General features: G+C 32.7%; 1 protein-coding gene, 1 long non-coding RNA gene and 1 pseudogene across 2 annotated transcripts; all 3 read left to right on the top strand.

Annotated features, from left to right (window-relative positions):
- The first annotated feature begins 4881 nt into the window (after positions 1-4881).
- LOC146910756 (uncharacterized) lies at positions 4882-6337 on the top strand. The gene is made up of 2 exons (XR_015020042.1): positions 4882-5167; positions 6002-6337. It is a non-coding gene; the product is annotated as an uncharacterized LOC146910756 (long non-coding RNA).
- Positions 6338-7812: 1475 nt separating this feature from the next.
- LOC146910755 (auxin-responsive protein SAUR15 pseudogene) lies at positions 7813-8470 on the top strand (annotated as a pseudogene).
- A 2735-nt stretch (positions 8471-11205) lies between these two features.
- LOC146910754 (auxin-induced protein 15A-like) lies at positions 11206-11752 on the top strand. Its single transcript, XM_085731018.1, has one exon. It carries the CDS (start codon positions 11206-11208, stop codon positions 11596-11598), a length of 393 nt encoding a protein of 130 aa, XP_085587144.1. The 3' UTR covers positions 11599-11752.
- The last annotated feature ends 7006 nt before the right edge of the window (positions 11753-18758 follow it).

Raw genomic sequence — 18758 nt, 5'->3', positions numbered from 1 at the left:
ACATATTGCCTCCAATCCAGTTTTCCATGAAAGAACCAAGCATTTAGAAATAGACTGTCATCTAGTCAGAGAAAAGATTCAAAAGGGTGTGCTCAGGCTTCTTCCTATTTCAACACATGAACAATTGGCAGATTTTCTGACCAAACCTTTAGCACCTCCAAAGTTTGCTCAGTTTATTTGCAAGCTTGGAATGATAAATATTTATCATGGCCAAGCTTGTGGGAGGATGTTGAAATATAAAAACACATCAGAGATGGAAGCAGCACTAATAAGAGCTCAACAACAAGAAGAACAAAGTGATCTTCAGTTACTTGCTCCCCAAGTTACAAAAGTATAGTGTTAGATGGAAGAATAACTAACTTCCTTATATTCAGGAAGCTTAGGCTGTAATATAGTGCAGCTAGTGCAAGTTAGTCTTATGATGTAGCATCAATAACAAACTATATAAGGACTCATTGTAACTAACTTTCACTTCAATGAAAATTCTATTGATTCTTCTCCATTTTCTCTCTAGTTTTTCTCTCTTTCTCTTCAACATTCTTGTTACTCAATAAACATGAATTCTAAAAGCTAAGACTACTCCAATCACCTAAACCGCTAATGTTTCATACAAAAAAGGGACAATGTAGTCATGTATGTATATTAATAAATTGATTGCTCAAAAAAATGAATACTCAGATAATAACACCAAGAAACAAAAAGGTCAATTATATTATGGGTACCACAGACAGCCATCACTCGTTCGTACTCAAGATGTTGGCTGGGTTAATTTGTCACTCAAAACTATTCGAGAATTGAGTGCATAATGAGAGGAATTTGTTCTTGAATTTCTCATTTCTGATGAAAATAAAAACTGATTACAAGAATGCAAAAGTAAAGCTTAAATACAGTGATGATTGCAACTAATTTTAACTGAATTGTAACTAGCATAACTAACTCAAACCTAATTTTACAGTAAGCAACTAAATAATAACTAGCTACAAAAATTAAATAAATATAGTCATAAGAAATGTTTTTGTGTGATCAGCCTTTGATCATTTTTTCCCTTGTAAACTCCACATTTTCAAAAGCGTGCATTCAAATGCACAAATTGTCCAAAAGCATGCATCTAGACGTGCAAATTATAATGGTTTTTCTAGTGTATATATGACTTTTGAATTGATATTGTGGTGAGAAAAATAGCCTTTTCCTCCTTCAATCATTATTTATTAACCAATAACCAATATGGAAAGCACTCCCTTTCTACTTTTAGTTACTAGTATATCTCTATTTTTTTTTCCATTCCTGTTATTGTTTTGCATTCCTCTTTAGACGTCGTTGTGTTCATGATAGAGTTGGTAGAATGATTATATTATGCTTAAATATGATGGAGGATCAAAAGAGGGGCAAAGATCATGTAATTTGACGTCATGATACTGAGAATATTCTTTCTTCAGGAGTTTTTTTTTTAGGGTTAATTATGTTTCTAGTCCCTATAAAATAGCGACCTTGTAAGTTTAGTCCCTACTTAATTTTAATAGCATTTTTAGTCCCTAATTTTGTTTTTCTGCACTGAGTATTAGTCCCTACTCAATTCAAATTTGTTTAATTTATGCTTAAACTCTTAAATTTTTGAACAATTTTTTGCAGACATGTTTAGAACATTACTAAAAGTTCGTCCGCAAAAAATTATTGCAAAATTTGATTTCTACATCCAGATTTTATTACTTTTTATCTTTAACTTTTGTCGTTTTAAAAAATTCATATTTAATTCATTTCATGTCAGAAAATTCTAAATTTTAGTAAACGAACCTTTCATAGTGTTCTAATCTTGTCTCAAAAAAATCGTTCAAAAATTTAAGAGTTTAAGGATAATTAATCAAACTTTGTTTTAGCAGGGACTAAAATTATAAGTAATTTTTTTTTTATAGGGACTAAAAATGCTATTAAAATTAAGTAGGGACTAAACTTACAAGGTCGCTATTTTATAGGGACTAGAAACATAATTAACCCTTTTTTTTATTACAAGGAGTTTATCTTTAGAAGACTAATAAAAATCGCTTAATTAAAAGGGTTGTTGTAACTGATTTAATTAGATTTCGTTAAAAATTATTCCATGACATTATATTTTTTTTTAGGAAATTCCATGACATTGTAAAGTATTTGTATTAATGTCATAAATATATTTTTTTATAAGAAAAACATAATAAAGAAATTTGTAATATACATGAATACATCTCAACGTGATCATTCTTGTAACATCCCGGTATTTTATATATGTCATATATGTCCTTCTCGTTTATTATTTATCCCACAACTTTTTTTTTAGAGGATTTATCCCACAACTTATTTTATGCGTTAAGAAAAATGTGGCATCCTTCTTTTAATTAAATTATATAACTAAGTTTATCTATTTTATTTATTAAATGTAATCTATGTGATTCAATTTAAATTAGTTTATAAGTGATGATTTATTAGGGATTTTCGTTGTTACTATTATTTTATAAGTTACTATTATTATTTTAAGTTTTGATTGATTTGGAAGTCTTGGAAGAAAATTGTTTAATCGTTAATATTTAGTGGTTTTCTCTATTTTGTTTTTTTAGTCTTTTTTTGGTAACAAAAGGGAAGGAAAAAAAAAACTAAAAAGGACCCATACTAGGGTCGAACAAACTCAACACTCATGTCATCTGCTAAGAGGACAGAGGTCATATCAGGAGGGGGCTTCATTCAAATAACAAAGCTACTACCACTAAGAGCCCCTTTTTAGCAAGAAAATCAGCTGCAGCGTTACCCTCACGCAAAGTATGTCGTAAACTAACCACCCAATCTCTACGAAGAAGGTGTTTAATAGCCATGACTAAATTTCCATATTTGTGATGAACATTCAAATCTTTTTGGATGAGGTCAATAACAATAGTTGAATCAGAGAGACACACCACATGCTTAAATCCAGTATCCCGACACAACTTCAAACCATGGTATAAACCCAAAATCTCAGCATGGACGATGCAAGGTCTACTAATTTTTCCAAAGAAATCATACAAAAAGGAACCTGTATGATCACGAATAAGACCGCCAAAACCTCCCAAGTTGGAATCAAGGAACACACTACCATCAACATTAAGAGCTACTGAATCCATACTAGGTCGTTGCCAACTAACAATACGTGCAGGCTACTGAACACTGTGAGGGGTAGGATGAGCAAAAGCTTTCAAGATATGATGCAGAGATGATAACACTTGAGCGCCAATTTCTTGGACAGAATGCTTAATATCCTCAGAGATACATTTGTTCCGAGAACACCAAATCTTCCACATGATAATGGGATCAATTGGGCCAATATTTGAAATAAATTCTTTCATCCAAGTACGCAAATTATCTAGATCTGGAGGAGTGACCGACTTGTGGAGACAAAAGGACCACACGTCCTTGGCACGAGGGCAGGAGAACAAAGCATGAAACATATCTTCACCACCTTGATTACAAATAGGGCATATGTTAGAAGAGATAAGATTACGAGACAATAAAACAGACCTGAAGGGAACAAAGTCGTGGCACAATTGCCATAAGAAGAATTGAATATTTGAAGGAACACAAAGGCGCCAAATCCAATTCCAACTTTCTTCCCCAAGCAATGAAGTATGCGCTCCCATTAACCACTGGTAGCCTTCTCGAACGGAGTATATGCCAGATGTGCAGTTGGTCCACACCCATACATCAGGAATGTCATGCACAAGAAAACGAGGAGCCAAATTAATCTTATTAATAATGTTGGTGGGAAGTATAAAATATAGGCGAGAAAGTTTCCAATCATTCCCATCAACAAGATCCTTGATACTCCAGTTCATATCATGGTAGTGAACGTAAGGCACATGAGTACAAAGAGGTTCCTTATCTAGCCAAGGGCTATACCAAAAACTAGAGTTATCATCCCCCAATTTGAATTGAAACCCATCTTTAAGGAGCTCAATAGCTTTGACAATAGAGTTCCAAGTAGGAGACCCCTTTCGACTAGTAACATTTAAGACCAAATTTTCCCCCAAGTAAATATCTTTAAACATCCTGACCCATAATTTATCTTCAGAGTTAAGAATATCCCACACCAACTTGCCAAGGATAGCCACATTCTGGAATCTAGCAATGCGAATACCAAGGCCACCTAATTTCTTGTGGCGGGTCATTTTATCCCAACTAACCAAATGCATTTGTTCTCGGATCCCTTCAAAACAAATCTACACGCAACTTTGTCAAGATAATCACAAACAGATTGAGGATACCACTGGATTTGCATCCCATACGAAGGTATAGAGTTAATAACCGCAGTCGCAAGAACTAAACGACCAGCCTTATTGAGTAGCCTCCCTTTCCAAGAAGCCATCTTGGAAAATAAATTGATGATGTTTTTTTAGTCTAATTCCACTAAACCTATTTTCTATAGCAGTGGATATCTGATTATGAATAGTATCCAATGTAAATCAAAGTTTGTTCCTATTATTTCTCCATGCATTTCTAATTTTTTTTTTCTTTTCATTTGGGCATCACTTATTTACTCATTTGAATCATTCCATTACTACCTATTTATTAGGACACACGTGCAGTTAGTTTTTGGGAGAAACCTGAGTAATTGGTTTCCAACATTTATATTTGATTTGTAGATTGATAACAAACACAGGTATGCTAGAAGTGGAGTAATCTGGCCAATTTTTGACTAAGTACAAAAAAAAATAGGATGTGTTGTAACTACTATTTACCTTCACATGTGAGTTGCCTAATTAGGTTTAATTACCTTGCATTTTGCTTCCACGATTACCATATCTCTCTCTCCTCATCTATTTCAACGTAAAGATAGTTCACACACCACTATCTCTCAATTTTCCTATGTCTCTAAACACATATATAATAGCATAACACGCCGCACTCCCTCCCTCAAATTCTATCATTTTAATGTTATACCCTTTTGGAGAAAACCCTTGTTTGAGATATACTTCCATTTCTTTAATGGCCCACTTGCTCATTGAAAATAAATTCCCAAGTTTTATTCTCCTTCAATTTGCGTGTGTAAATCCAAGGTCTCCTTTTTGAAGCTTCGAGTCCTTTCTTGCTAGCAAATAGCTCTTTGAGTGGAACTAGAAGTAGCTCTTTGAGTGGAACTAGAAGTATATTGCTATGAAATAAACCTTTCGAGGTAAGGGCTTTTTTCCATACGTTCTTACTAAGTGTTAGGACTGTGTTATTAAACAGTGGTAGCAATTCTTGTCTCTTGAAAAGAAAAACAATTAAAATATTTCCTTACGTGGTAAAATATAATATTTTATAAGTGATTATTTTAATTGAGTTTTATATGATAGTTGTGTATGATGTGATGTGGAATGATAATTCTATTTTATTTTATCATGTTTATATGATTTTGTGATGCTGAGAAAGACATGTTAGATTTTGATTAATTAAAGAAAATGAAAAAAGATGAAAATGTGAGTTTTATTGAAAAGATTGTTTTTGACTTTGTTCATGGTGATGTGAGATATATAATTATTTTCTGTGTGGTGTCTTTGTGGCGGGTAAATATCATATTGCATTGTTGTGCCTAAGTGGCGGGTTACTATTATATTCTGTGTGGTGCCTTAGTGGCGGGTTACAATCATATTATGTGTGGTGCCTTAGTGGCGGGTTAATATCATATTGCATTATTGCATTTATTTTCATGATCATGCATGGCATATGCATCTGTGTGGTGCCTGTGTGGCGGGTTATATCCGGATCATATATAGTTATAAGGACATGCATCTTACGCATAATTGCATTGGGTCAGTTGTATATTTGTGATTTTATAATTGATTAAAATAGTATAATGCAAAAGAAATGGGTGTGAACTTTACTTAAAGAATATGACTTGAATGTATTTCTCTTAATTCTTTTTGATCGAGAAGTTTTGATATCATCTATTTTATAACATTGTTTCTTGTGTTTTGAGTATGAACCAATTTGGATAAGGAAATTGACCCTTACACCAACATTCTAGGTACCCATGAACATGAATAGATGTGTTTGCTTTGGTGTTTTGCTTGCAGCGCGACGGGGACACAAATAAAAAATAGTCTTATTTTTCTTAATGAAACAGAAATTGTAGTGATATTCTAAAAGTTAAAATGAATTAGGTGTAATGTTTGGACCAAAATTCAGGGTGTTACAATTTTATTATTCTTTTTTTTTTGTGGTGTCCGAGGTTTGAACCCCAGACCTAGCATATATTATGCATTGTCCTTACCAAATGAGTTAATCTCACGTGGACGATCATTTTATTATTCTAATAAGCTCTTCAAAAATTTATGAACATGAGATTAATTAATTAAACGAACTACTTAAATTCATCTGCTTCATCTACATTTTGGTTTAATTTTTACTTCACGATGACATGACATGGTAATTATTCTTGCATTCACACATTTAGCCACATCAGTTGTTCATTAGATCGACATGGGATGGTGTAAATTTCAAACATATGTTTCATTTATTTTTTTTAATATAGAGATTTGTAATATGCACCTTCCAATCTCGATTCAACGACCATTGTAGCTGAATGCGATTCTAATTTATAATTGACTTATTGAGAATAGTATATGAAAACATGTCTCGCGTCTAATCCTATTGTAGAAAATCAATAATCTGAAAGTGAAACAAAATCGGTTTCAAAGAGCCCGGTTATACAACATACGCACAATAAGTGCGAAGAAACGAAGATGTACTAGTTACAACGCAGAGTCCAAGAATATCAAAGGTCACTACAATATTTTATCATCTAAATTGTGTACTTGCAAAACCATTTTAAAAACCGTCTCCATACACGTAAATTTCGTAGAAAATATGACTTTGATATTTTATCAGTTCCACATCAAGAATATCATCACTCTGTTCTAAAATATCATTGTTTCGTGTATAATTGTCAAGCTAAAGAAAGGCCTGATTGCTGATTCAATATATTGGAACATTGCAATTAACAATAAACCATTCGTTTACTTGAATGGTCATTAACATGTGACTTTCCCTACATTGAGATTAGAGGTGAAGAGCGCGTTATGGAAGTAGTCATAAGAATATAGAATTTATACTCAGAAGCATATACCATTTGTAGTTTATATTTTCTAATACCAATAATGTAGGAGTACGTAGTATTAAAGATTTAATAGGTGCAATGGAATTGATTAATACGCCTGCAATAGTATGAAGATCATATATACGTGTAATTAGATGTCACTTTCAGCAATATCAAATTTTGGAACCTTAACCAACCAATTGGTTTGCGCCATTTCATTGCCACTTATGCTTTTATTAAGCACAAAAATAAGTTACAGTCAACAAATGTGACTTTGAGATGAAACTAATACATCACACCAACCACAATATTTTTAATTTATTAGTATTATTTTAAAGTGACGATGTACCGCGTGTTACGGAAGTTTGATTTTTGGGTTTTCACTAATATTTTAGTGACTCTAACATGGACTACCTCTATAGTCTATATTAATTCCTCTCTTGAAGAATATGAGATTTTCTTCTTCATCAGCAAAATAAGTTACTCTAGAAGTACTCAAGCCTGCTAGTACAAAATATTCTCAAGTTGTAATAGAAGAATGAGATTAATGTTTCAATCTATACTCATCATAATGAATTAACTTTTTTTTTTATTTGACAAAATCACACAAAAAAAAAACGAAATAATTAATATTTCAGTCAATATTCAAAAAGTACACGAAAGTGACTCTTGAATTTTTTAAGTAATTTCCTTACAACGTCATGTTATGTTATCTTAGCCAAATATAAAGATATGCAGTTATTATTACTTCACCTTGCACAATAGCCAATTCCATATAGCACTCTTCCTATATCTACATCCTTCTCACACAGCATCTTTCAACGTGATTTGGATCGGAAATTAACAAGATGTTAGGGAAAAAGATTGTATCAATCAAGAAACTGGCAAAAAAGGTGAAAGTTGTAGGTAAAGTTGACTCTGACCCTGCTAACTTAAAGTTGTTGAAGGAATATGAGGAAGAAAAAAAACCAATCACAAAAAAAATTGGGTCAAAAAAATGTGGTGTTTTTGCACTATATGTTGGGGAGGAACGACAGAGATACGTGGTTCCAACCCGGTACCTCTCACATCCATTGTTCAAGATGTTGTTGGAGAAAGCATACAATGAATTTGGGTTTGAACAGAGGAATGGCTTGGTAGTTCCATGCAGTGTTTCAGCATTTCAAGAGGTGGTTAATGCCATAGAATGTAACAATTGTAAGTTTGACATGGGAAATATTTTTGATGAATTGATTTGAAGGAAGTGCATATGTCACACACTAATACTCCTTCATTTTTTTGGGGGTTTAGAACAAATTTCTAGTCCAGCTATAATTAGATCATGCATATATCATACACATAATGCTGTAGTGTGTATATTTCCCAAATTCAATAGAGCTAGCTTTCACTTTGATTGAGCTATAGCTTCACATTGTTTTCAATTATACTTGATTTGACCTTATAGAGACATTTGATAAATGTTGTATGACATTTGATATATTTTGGTGCGGTTTCAAATCTGCAATACCCCCTTCTTAGTATTTATTTTTTGTGAATTTTGTTGCTAGGCTCTCTAAAACAAAATTAAAAAGATTTTGCTTAGTTATAACTTAAAAGATTATATATGGTTTAGAATTGGTGTTAAACATTGAAATAGTTGCGGTCCTTCTGGATCAATTAGAATTGTTACGATGCTCATGAATCATGATATGGTTATCACCAACACTCATATATGATAATTAATTGAGAAAATATCTAGCGAAATTTTGTTTAAGGTCTCAATCCTCAAGTTCAGGTGAACGACTTCTTTCAATCAATGGCAGAACTAGCACAAATTTTACGAGTGAACCAACTATATAAAAAAAAATTATATTTTACGAGTGAGCCAACTATATAAAAAAAATTAAATTAAACCCAACAACACTTTAAGAAGTTAAATCCATTCATAATTAACTTTGTACCAAACAGACTATAGCAAAATCTTTTTCAATGTAAATAACTAAAGTATTTGCAAGAAGGCTTCTTTAAAAACAAAGCATCTGCAAGAAGCAGATAGTCTATTTTCATAGTTAGGTGTTAACAAAGTTCTCGTATACTTGCTATAGAGAATATAAGTGTCACAACAAGACAAATAAACTTACTAATTGTCGGCGCGAAAATTTGTTCCTTTCAAAAAATAAACTTGAAAGATCAATTTAAAACTCAAGTTAGATCTTCAAGAAGTTTTTAATTGATAGGTTTAAGGATACAAGCGTTCTATGAAAGTGCAAGAAACATATGTAGCAAGTTGGTAAAGTAAAATGTATAAAGAAAAAAGGTGCACAAAGTGTGCAAACATAAGCGGGTTGCATACATCGTTCTTTCAACTATGTCAATAACATATGTTATCATGTGATGGAGATGTGATTATCTATTAGGTATAGTTTTAAGCTCATTTGCATGAAGTTTGATTTTACAATTTGTAGATAAGAAAATAAACCAACTCCTACATTGCATGATGTTTCTACTTCCCAAAAGTCTTCTCGTGAAAGTTTACTCTTCGAATTTAAATTTTTGGCGTTGAAAAACCTATAACTGATGATTTGAAATATTTTTTTTAATAAACTTTATATAACTCTTTTTAGAAGTTATGTAATTTGAAATATTTCGAGCAACTCTGACGTTGCTTTTAAATGTCTACTTCGAAATAGCACTCTTCAAATTCTTAACTTGTTCTTGATATTTAAAGATGGTGATCCTAGTTTGCTTGAAACACTTTTATTTAAAATTCGCACATAACACCAATTTTTATTTACGTTGCTACAAATTTTTGGCAAATATATTTGTTTGGGATAACTACAATGATATTGTTAGGATGTCTAATCTAATATAAAAGTATACTTATTTTTGACAGAAGACGCTCATTTAAATTAGAGAAGGGTGAAAATGAGAAAATGCACATGCAATGGTTATTTTCTCTTATTAGTTTCTTCAATTCTGGGATCTAAGGGCAAAGGCATAAGCAAAATCCAGTGGTAGTGTCAATTGGACTATTCAAATGAGACGTTAACCAACCAACCACTTGTTAGTTTTTCCCATTGCATAGGCACCAAAATACCTTACAGTCAGCAAATATGACGTTGAAATCAAAGTATGAAACCAGCACCAACTACATTGTTATGCTAATAGTATATTATTTTTAAAGTATGTTTTGGTGTGCCACTGCCACATGTTACGGATGTTGATTTCTGAGTTTTGACTTATATAATAATTAACTATTACACAGACCAACTTTCTTAGTCTCTTTGAAGATATCTGAGATTTCTCAATCACCAAAAAATTAAGTACTGCTAGTGCATATGTTCCGAGCGGTAATAACAGAATGAGATTACTGTTTTGATGTATAGTTGGTGTGTCTTTTGCCTCTTGCTGACAAAAATTGATGTTTATCAAATTGATTATGATTTTGACTAAATGTGTATCCAAGGTAAAATGAGTTCCGTTTGAATATATGTGTAAAATTAAGTTGGTCAATACATCATTTCTATAATCATAAATATAAAATCAATTTTAATTGAGAGCAACCAAACATATCAAAACAAATTTTACACAATTATAATCAATTTTAGGTAAAATTCACATATGATCCATTGTAGATTAATACTTCAAAAATGATCAAAACTCAAATTACGACTTGATAGCATATGTTATAATGGTCATCTTCATTTTTACGATTGAAATAATAACTTAATTAATGTTAGTATGATTAAAACAACTGAAAATAACTCGTACTGAATTGATTTCAATCAAATCACCATCATGGTGACCATCTTTAAAATTTCCAATAATTATAGTGCTGGATCAGGTGTAGAACTCACCTCAATTTTAACTCTCAAAAATTGGAACTAAACATGCTTTTAGAAATGAATTAATTAATACCCCAGTCATAGTATTCAAAAGTAAGAAAGTGACTCTTTAATATTTTTATGTAATAGCCCTTATCCTGTAATGTTATTTTAGCCAAAGATAATGCTATAAGTCATTATTACTTCACCTTGCCCAATAGCCAAGTCCTATTTCACATAGCACCCTTCCTATATCTATCTCCCTCCCTTATTTCTTATCTTTATGAAATTAATGTTCTTTTGAAGTGATTTAGAGTTACAATTAACAAGATGTTAGGGAAAAAGATTGTATCGATCAAGAAACTTGCAAAAAAGGTAAAGGTTGTAGGTAGAGTTGACTCTGACCCTGCTCACTTAAAGTTGTTGAAGGAATATAAGGAAGAAGAAAAAATTCCAACCACAAAAAAAGTTGGGTCCAAAAAAAGTGGTGTTTTTGCACTATATGTTGGGGAGGAACGACAGAGATACGTGGTTCCAACCCGGTACCTCTCACATCCATTGTTCAAGATGTTGTTGGAGAAAGCATACAATGAATTTGGGTTTGAACAGAGGAATGGCTTGGTAGTTCCATGTAGTGTTTCAGCATTTCATGAAGTGGTTAATGCTATAGAATGTAACAATTGTAAGTTTGACATGGGAAATATTTTTGATGAATTGATTTGAAGTGCATATATCACACACTAATACTCTTTCATTTTTTGGGGTATTAGGACATATTTCTAGTCTAGCTATAATTTGATCACAGATGTTGTAATAATACATATATCTCCAAATACAATAGAGCTAGCTTTCATTTTGATTAAGCTATTGTTACAAACTGTTTTCAAATAGGGTCATGTTAACTTGGAGTGTGGGTTCGAATATGCAATATCCTCTCTATTGAGTGTCTGTGAATTTCGCAGTAGGATCATTGGAAAAAATTATGCCTAACTATAACCCAAAAAATTTAGAGTGCAGAAACTAATTGAAAAGGTGATATGATTATCATGATCAGCAACTGCTCATATAATTTCACGATAGAGTCACTTTCAATTTCGTGATAGTTAAGAAAGTGATATGATTATCATGATCAGCAATTGTTCGTATAAGTAAATTAATTGAGAAAATGTCTAACGAGACTTCGTTTCTTGATCAACAACATCAATGCAGATACACCCTATCCATCTTCTATAAAGGATTATCGAGAGACCACATATACTACTCATGTGCTAGAAAGTTGGACGAGGCAACGCACACAATATTCTAGTGGTACAACAGCATACTCGCAAATATAAGTCTTAGCAACTACTAACATATGTACAACAGCATACTCGCAATACACCTCTTTAATACATTACTGGTATGAGTTACCCTAATTTGCATTGCCAAATTAAATCTTAACAGCATGGCCGACCCAGCACAATTATAGGTATTGAGATCTAAAATAAACTTTAAAGGAAGTTACCGCAAAAATAGAAGCCTTTTTAATATTACTAATATTCTATTATAATTTTATTTAAATTATACATTTCTTACATTTTAAAATGCAAAATAGTTTAATTAAGCATGTCAGTTGATATATCTTCTTACACTTGTAAGGTATCTTTTTTTGAAGCCTTTTAATATCTGGAAAAAAATCGTGGGCGAATATTCGAGCTATGCGAGCGGTGCTTCTTCTTTTTCAAGATTTGTCTGGTCTTAAGGTGAATTTCTCGAAGAGTCTTTTAGTAGGGGTGAATGTCTCTGGTTCTTGGTTAGCTGAAGCAGCTATGGTGTTGAATTGTAAGGTTGGTACTATTCCGTTCATGTATCTTGGTTTGCCTATTGGAGGTAATGCTCGTCGGTTGGATTTTTGGAATCCTCTTATTAAGCGTATAACTGCTAGACTGTCTGGTTGGAGCTCGAACTTCTTGTCCTTTGGCGGTCGTTTGGTTTTGTTGAAGTTTGTCCTATCGTCGCTGCCTGTCTATGCTCTTTCCTTTTTCAAGGCTCCGTCAGGTATTGTTTCCTATATCGAATCTATTTTTAATAAAAAAAATTTGTGGGGGGGGGGGGGGAGTGCAGACCACAGGAAAATATCTTGGATTGATTGGCAAACTATTTGTCGGAGTCAGGAGGTTGGTGGTTTGGGGGTAAGGAGAATTAGGGATTTTAATAGAGCTCTCTTAAGGAAGTGGTGTTGGAGGTTGTTAGTAGAGAGGGATAGGTTATGGTTTAGGGTGTTGGCAGCGAGGTACGGAGTGGAGGGGGGTCGGTTGATTGATGGTGGTCGTGAGGCTTCTAGTTGGTGGAGGGATATTACCACTTTGAGGGCGGAGGCATGGTTTCATAGTAATGTTCATCAGTTTGTGGGAGATGGTAAAAATACTTTCTTCTGGACGGATGTGTGGGTAGGTGGAATGGCTTTTAGGGACAGATTTACTAGATTATTTGACCTATCATTGTTGAAGGAGGAGTCTGTTTTTGGTACGTATTCTTTAGGGTGGGGGGAAGAGGGTGGTGCGTGGAGGTGGAGGAGAAGATTGTTTGCGTGGGAAGCGGAGCTGCTGGGGGAGCTTAGGCTTTTACTTTGTAATGTTTCCTTGCAGGTTGATAGGGTCGATAGATGGTTGTGGTTGGAAACATCTTCTGAGTATTCCGTTCGTAGTGCTTATAATTTGTTGTCGGCTTCTACTCATGTCGACCAAGTTGTGTCTGCGTCTTCTCTGTGGCACAAGAATGTTCCTTTGAAGGTGATTATATTTGCCTGGCGTCTGTTTCGTGATAGGCTTCCTACCAAAGACAATCTTTTCTGTCGGCATGTTATTACTATTGATGCCCAGTATTGTGCTGGAGAGTGTGGGGAAATGGAAACATCTTCCCATTTGTTTTTACATTGTGACTTTTTTCGATCTGTTTGAAATTTAATTCTCAGATGGATAGGTGTTTTTTCAGTTATGCCTAACGATGCACCAAGCCATTTTAATCAGTTCAGTTTTCTTGGTGGCGTCGCCAAATCAAAACAATTCATTTTACAAGCTATTTGGTTCGCAACTCTCTGGGAAATTTGGAAAGAAAGAAACAACAGGGTATTCAATGTGAAATTCTGCACCATTCATCAGGTGGCTGACAAGATTAAGTCGACAACTTTTATGTGGTTGAAAGGAAAATACATCAATCTTCCCCTCAATTACCATGGTTGGTGGCTCAGTCCGTTCACTATACTTGGCATAGGTTAATTGTTAGTTTCTTTGCTGTTTTTTCCGCCTTTGCGGATTGGTTTTGAGCTGTAAATATGTCGGTGTAACTGTTTGAATTCTGGTGTTTCTTCCTTTGCACACCTTGTGCAGGGAATGCCATTTTGAGGTGGTAATACAATTTCATTTTAGCCTCTTAAAAAAAAAATATCTGGAAAAAAATTAGTAAGCCTTAGGCCACCCTGTCCACACCATTAGCTATCTCTAGAGATGGCAATGGGTACCCAATGGGTAGGGTACTATAGTACCCATCCCCATACCCGCATTTGTAAAAAATGCCCATATCCGTGCCCGTACCCTCGTGGGCAACAACTTTAGTGTCTTTCCCCATACCCTATGGGTACTTAAGTGCCCATACCCGCAACCATTGCCCGCACTTTAGCCATGAAAAGATAATAAAAACACTACAATTGAAATAAAACTATGATCCAATTTTTTTTTAAATCAACTCACAAAATAATATGAATCGTAGTATTTAGCTAAATAAAAAAAACATCCAAAATATTCCTCGAAAGAAAAAAAAATTAGATACCTTACATCAATTATACGTTAAAAAGTTGTAGTTGCATGTTAAAGTCATAATAAATTGTTACTAAAGTTTTTATTAAGTTGTTTTAGGTTTAGGGTTAGACTTAAATAGTTAAATAAATAAATTAATTGTACACCAAAAATAAATAAATTATTTATCATATTATATAAATACATATATGCGGGTTGCAAGGCTGGGTAGTATAGTGCCCATACCCATTCAAATTTGCTGGTAATTACCCATACCCAACCCAGGACCCATGACAGCGGAGTTTTACCCTACCCATAGCGGGTATTTTTTGCGGGTGCCCACAGGATCTGGGGCCAATTGCCATCCCTAGCTATCTCATACCCGCCTTATAAAAAAACCCAGCATCAGCATTAATATACCAAGTAATTAGTAACCAATGGTAAAGTACTACACACTAGGATATACCAATGGCATAAACCAGCATGCTCAAGTCAAACTTACCACGAAACTCTCATATAATCTCAATTAATCATAATTAAAAATGTATGGACACAGCATCACAACTCCCGGCCACAAAAAAGGACCAACATCATAAAGTACACATTGTCACACCTATCCAAAAAAGAAAGATAACATATTGGTAGATTAAAATAAGGGTGTAGTAGGAAATAAGTTTAAAAAATTCATTTCTTTAATTTGTTGTTATTATTCTAAAACGACACTTTAAAATGAAAGTAATATTTAACATAAAGTTTGTTTGATGGTCATGATAAGATAAAGACGTGATAAAATATGAAAACATGATATGATATATGCAAGATAAGTTTTAATTCTATCATGATAGGATAGACGCGTGATATCTTTATTTTATCATAATTAAATGATAACGTTACTCTCATTATTAATTAAATATTTTCAAAATGGCAAGGAATCAATTATAATAACAAACACATGATATCATTATTTTAAAAATGACAATATATTTTAAAAATGACATGATATCATGATGATAAAATAAGGAATAGATTTCTAACCGGTAGTTTTTTTACAATATATACTTAAAGATAGGAATTACAAGGGCAAGACATAATGAAATTATAAATTATAAAATAGTTTATTTTATCATATCCATTTGGTACATCAAACACGAGAGTTAAGTAAAACATGATAAATTTATCATATTTTGTATCACACAATCTTAGCTTACCAACATTTTTTTTAGGGAAGTTAACTTGCCAACATTTTTTTTTTACAAAAACTTACCAACATTTGTTATTCAAATAAAAATAATAATAATAAAATAAACATCCCCTGAAAAAAATTGTACACTGTTTTTTTAGTTTGACAAATCAAAGTTTATTAAGTAAAAATATATTTGAAAAAAAAAACATGGATATAACATCTACTCAAGTGTCTTATATTAGTTCTATTCGATTAGTAGTTGAATGGACATTGACATGTCAAAGCTGAGTTTTAGACTCTAAATTTATCACTTCTCCAGATTTTAAAGTGTCGAGTTTAGTCAATGAACTTCTTCCTTCAAAAAAAAAAGTCAATGAACTTCTCATTGACCAAGAGAAGAATATCTACTCAAGGAGAGGAGATAAAATTAAGGCTTATATATGTCATTAGTACCTGCAATTACACCAATTTTTGAGTTTGGTCCCTGCACTTTTTTTTTTGGTTTTAATCCCTGCACTTTATAAAAGAATTGGTTTTGGTCCCTACCGTTAGTTAGACGTTAAAAAAAAAGTGAAAGTTAACGGAGTGCCACATGGTCCAATTATTACATGCCATGTGGCACAACAAAAGGAATAATTACAAATTTTATTACATCATCGAATAAAGAAATTGAATTATAATTTGTTTTATTATTATTTTATTAATAATTAACAACATAATCTTTAAAAACCCAATTCCTCTTGTGTTACGATTTTGTACCATATCCCTTCGGCCTTCACCTTTCACCATCACAACCGCATTATTGATTTTTACGTTTTCTTCTTCACTTATGTTTTTCTTCACCATCAACACATCTATTGTCCATACTATTGTTATTGTAAGTTTTAAGAAGGAATCCTAGTTTGCACAACATAAACGGCAATTGAAGGTTTTGTGAAAGGGGGATAGATGAAACCTAGGGTTTTCAATTGAATGCAAATCAATCTCAGGTCGTGAAATTGATAGAGAAATTGACTATAACTGATTCTCTAGAGCTTTTTCTAGCAAAATTGACTTCGAAAATTGTCTTCAAGTTCAATGAATTTCAAAAGTTTGCAGTTCAATTCAATGAGAAAATTTGCTAAGAAGAAATGGTGATGGTGTGTCATATTCTCTTGTAAATACACTAAAAACAGTGACACCAACACCAAACTTTCAACAAGGATAATAATCTAGGTGAATTTTAATTTGGACCGGTGAAACTTGGGGTCCAACTTAGACCAATTGAAATCTAACCTTTGAATATAATAATATTTTATATAAACGGTTGGGATTAATGGTTCAGTACCTGCTGTACAAATTGTATGACACCTAAGTCTTATGTAAGATTAACCACACCTTATCATTTTTGTCATTAAATGAAATACCTAAAATACCCTTGAACTAAACTAAAAAACAAAATTTCTTTCTCTTCCTTTCTTCTCCTACAGCGATTCATTTCTCCAGTTTCATCTTCTTTCCATCACCTTCTTCTTCTTTCCATCAAATCCAATCCCCAATTTCATCCCTATTCTCTTCTTCTCTAATTTTATTTACTTCTGTTCCATCATCAAACTCAATCTCCAATTTTTATCGATTTGATTTCTCAAAGGACCACTTCCAGGACAAACCCTTTGTCACTCATGATTTTCGTTTTGTGAACCTTCGGCACTGGGTTGATTTAGTTTATGGGTCGTTTTTGGTTTCAGGGTCGTTTTCATTCCGGATTCATGCTAGATTCATCCCAATTATGAGTTAATAATTTAACCGTGGTTACAATTTTTAATAATTTAAATTTAGAATTCAGAATTGAAGAAGCATGGTTGATACTCAAAAATTCGGTTGTTTCAATTTAACATTTAGGATTGAAGAAGAATTTTCTCTCCACTGTCGATAGAGTCTTGGGTTTGTTAGATTGTTGGAAATAAAAAAAAACTTTGTAAATTAAAAGAGGAAAGGGGGCTGCTAGTGTGCTTTTGGATAATAAGGTGTATGATATGTTTTGACCGGAAGACAACCTTTAATATCAGGTCATTTAAGTGGTCTGAGTTGGACCAAAACATGCACTGGTCCAAACTAAAGGGATCCAATCTATAATTGTATTGTAACAAGAAATAGGGATAAGATTGAAAATGAGAGAAGCATAGTTTACAGCTCTATTGTAACAGCGTAAATGGTGATGATGGGATTCGAACAGACGATGAATAAGCTAATAATAATAATATTAATAATAATAATAATAATAATTATAAAACAAATTATAAATCAATTGCTTAATTTTCTTTCTTTCAAAAAAATCAATTGCTTTATTTGATTTAAAATTAAATTTGTAAATGTTTCTTTTTTGTGCAACGTGACATACAATTATTGGACCACATGGCACTCTGTTAACTTTCACTTTTTTTTTTTTTAACTTCCAACTAACAGCAGGGACCAAAATCAATTTTTTTTTTATAAAGTGCAGAGACTAAAACCAAACAATAAAATGTGCAAGGACCAAACCCAAAAAATGTTGTAACTGCATGGACTAATGACATATATAAACCTAAAATTAAAAAAAAATCTTCGCAAACTTAACATTTAACTCAATCATATCTTTAGCTACAAATGTTGTAACTGTAGAGACTACTAACATATATAAACCTAAAATTAAAATCTTCGCAAACTTAACTCAATCATATCTATAACTACATTTTTTTGGTGGTGTATATCTAGAGCTATATTAGTTTCTAGTTTTATTGATGCATTATCATAAATTCTGCAATTATTTTTTTTATATGAATATGTCCACGAGTCTTGGTTCAATTAATAAAAATATTAAAATTATTAGGTCAAACATCGTGGTCAAGATATAAACCTCAGCCTCTCCACTTGTGTAAGTTAATCAATCATATGTCACTTGGTCTATG

This window comes from Medicago sativa, chromosome 7 (assembly GCF_051527215.1).
Source record: "Medicago sativa cultivar Bolivia chromosome 7, Bolivia_mono, whole genome shotgun sequence".
NCBI lineage: Eukaryota > Viridiplantae > Streptophyta > Magnoliopsida > Fabales > Fabaceae > Medicago > Medicago sativa.
This window is presented reverse-complemented; position numbering and strand designations above follow the sequence as displayed.

Bases quoted from the DNA above. Each gene is read 5' to 3' on its own strand.
- LOC146910754 (XM_085731018.1), top strand. From the start codon at position 11,206: ATGTTAGGGAAAAAGATTGTATCGATCAAGAAACTTGCAAAAAAGGTA.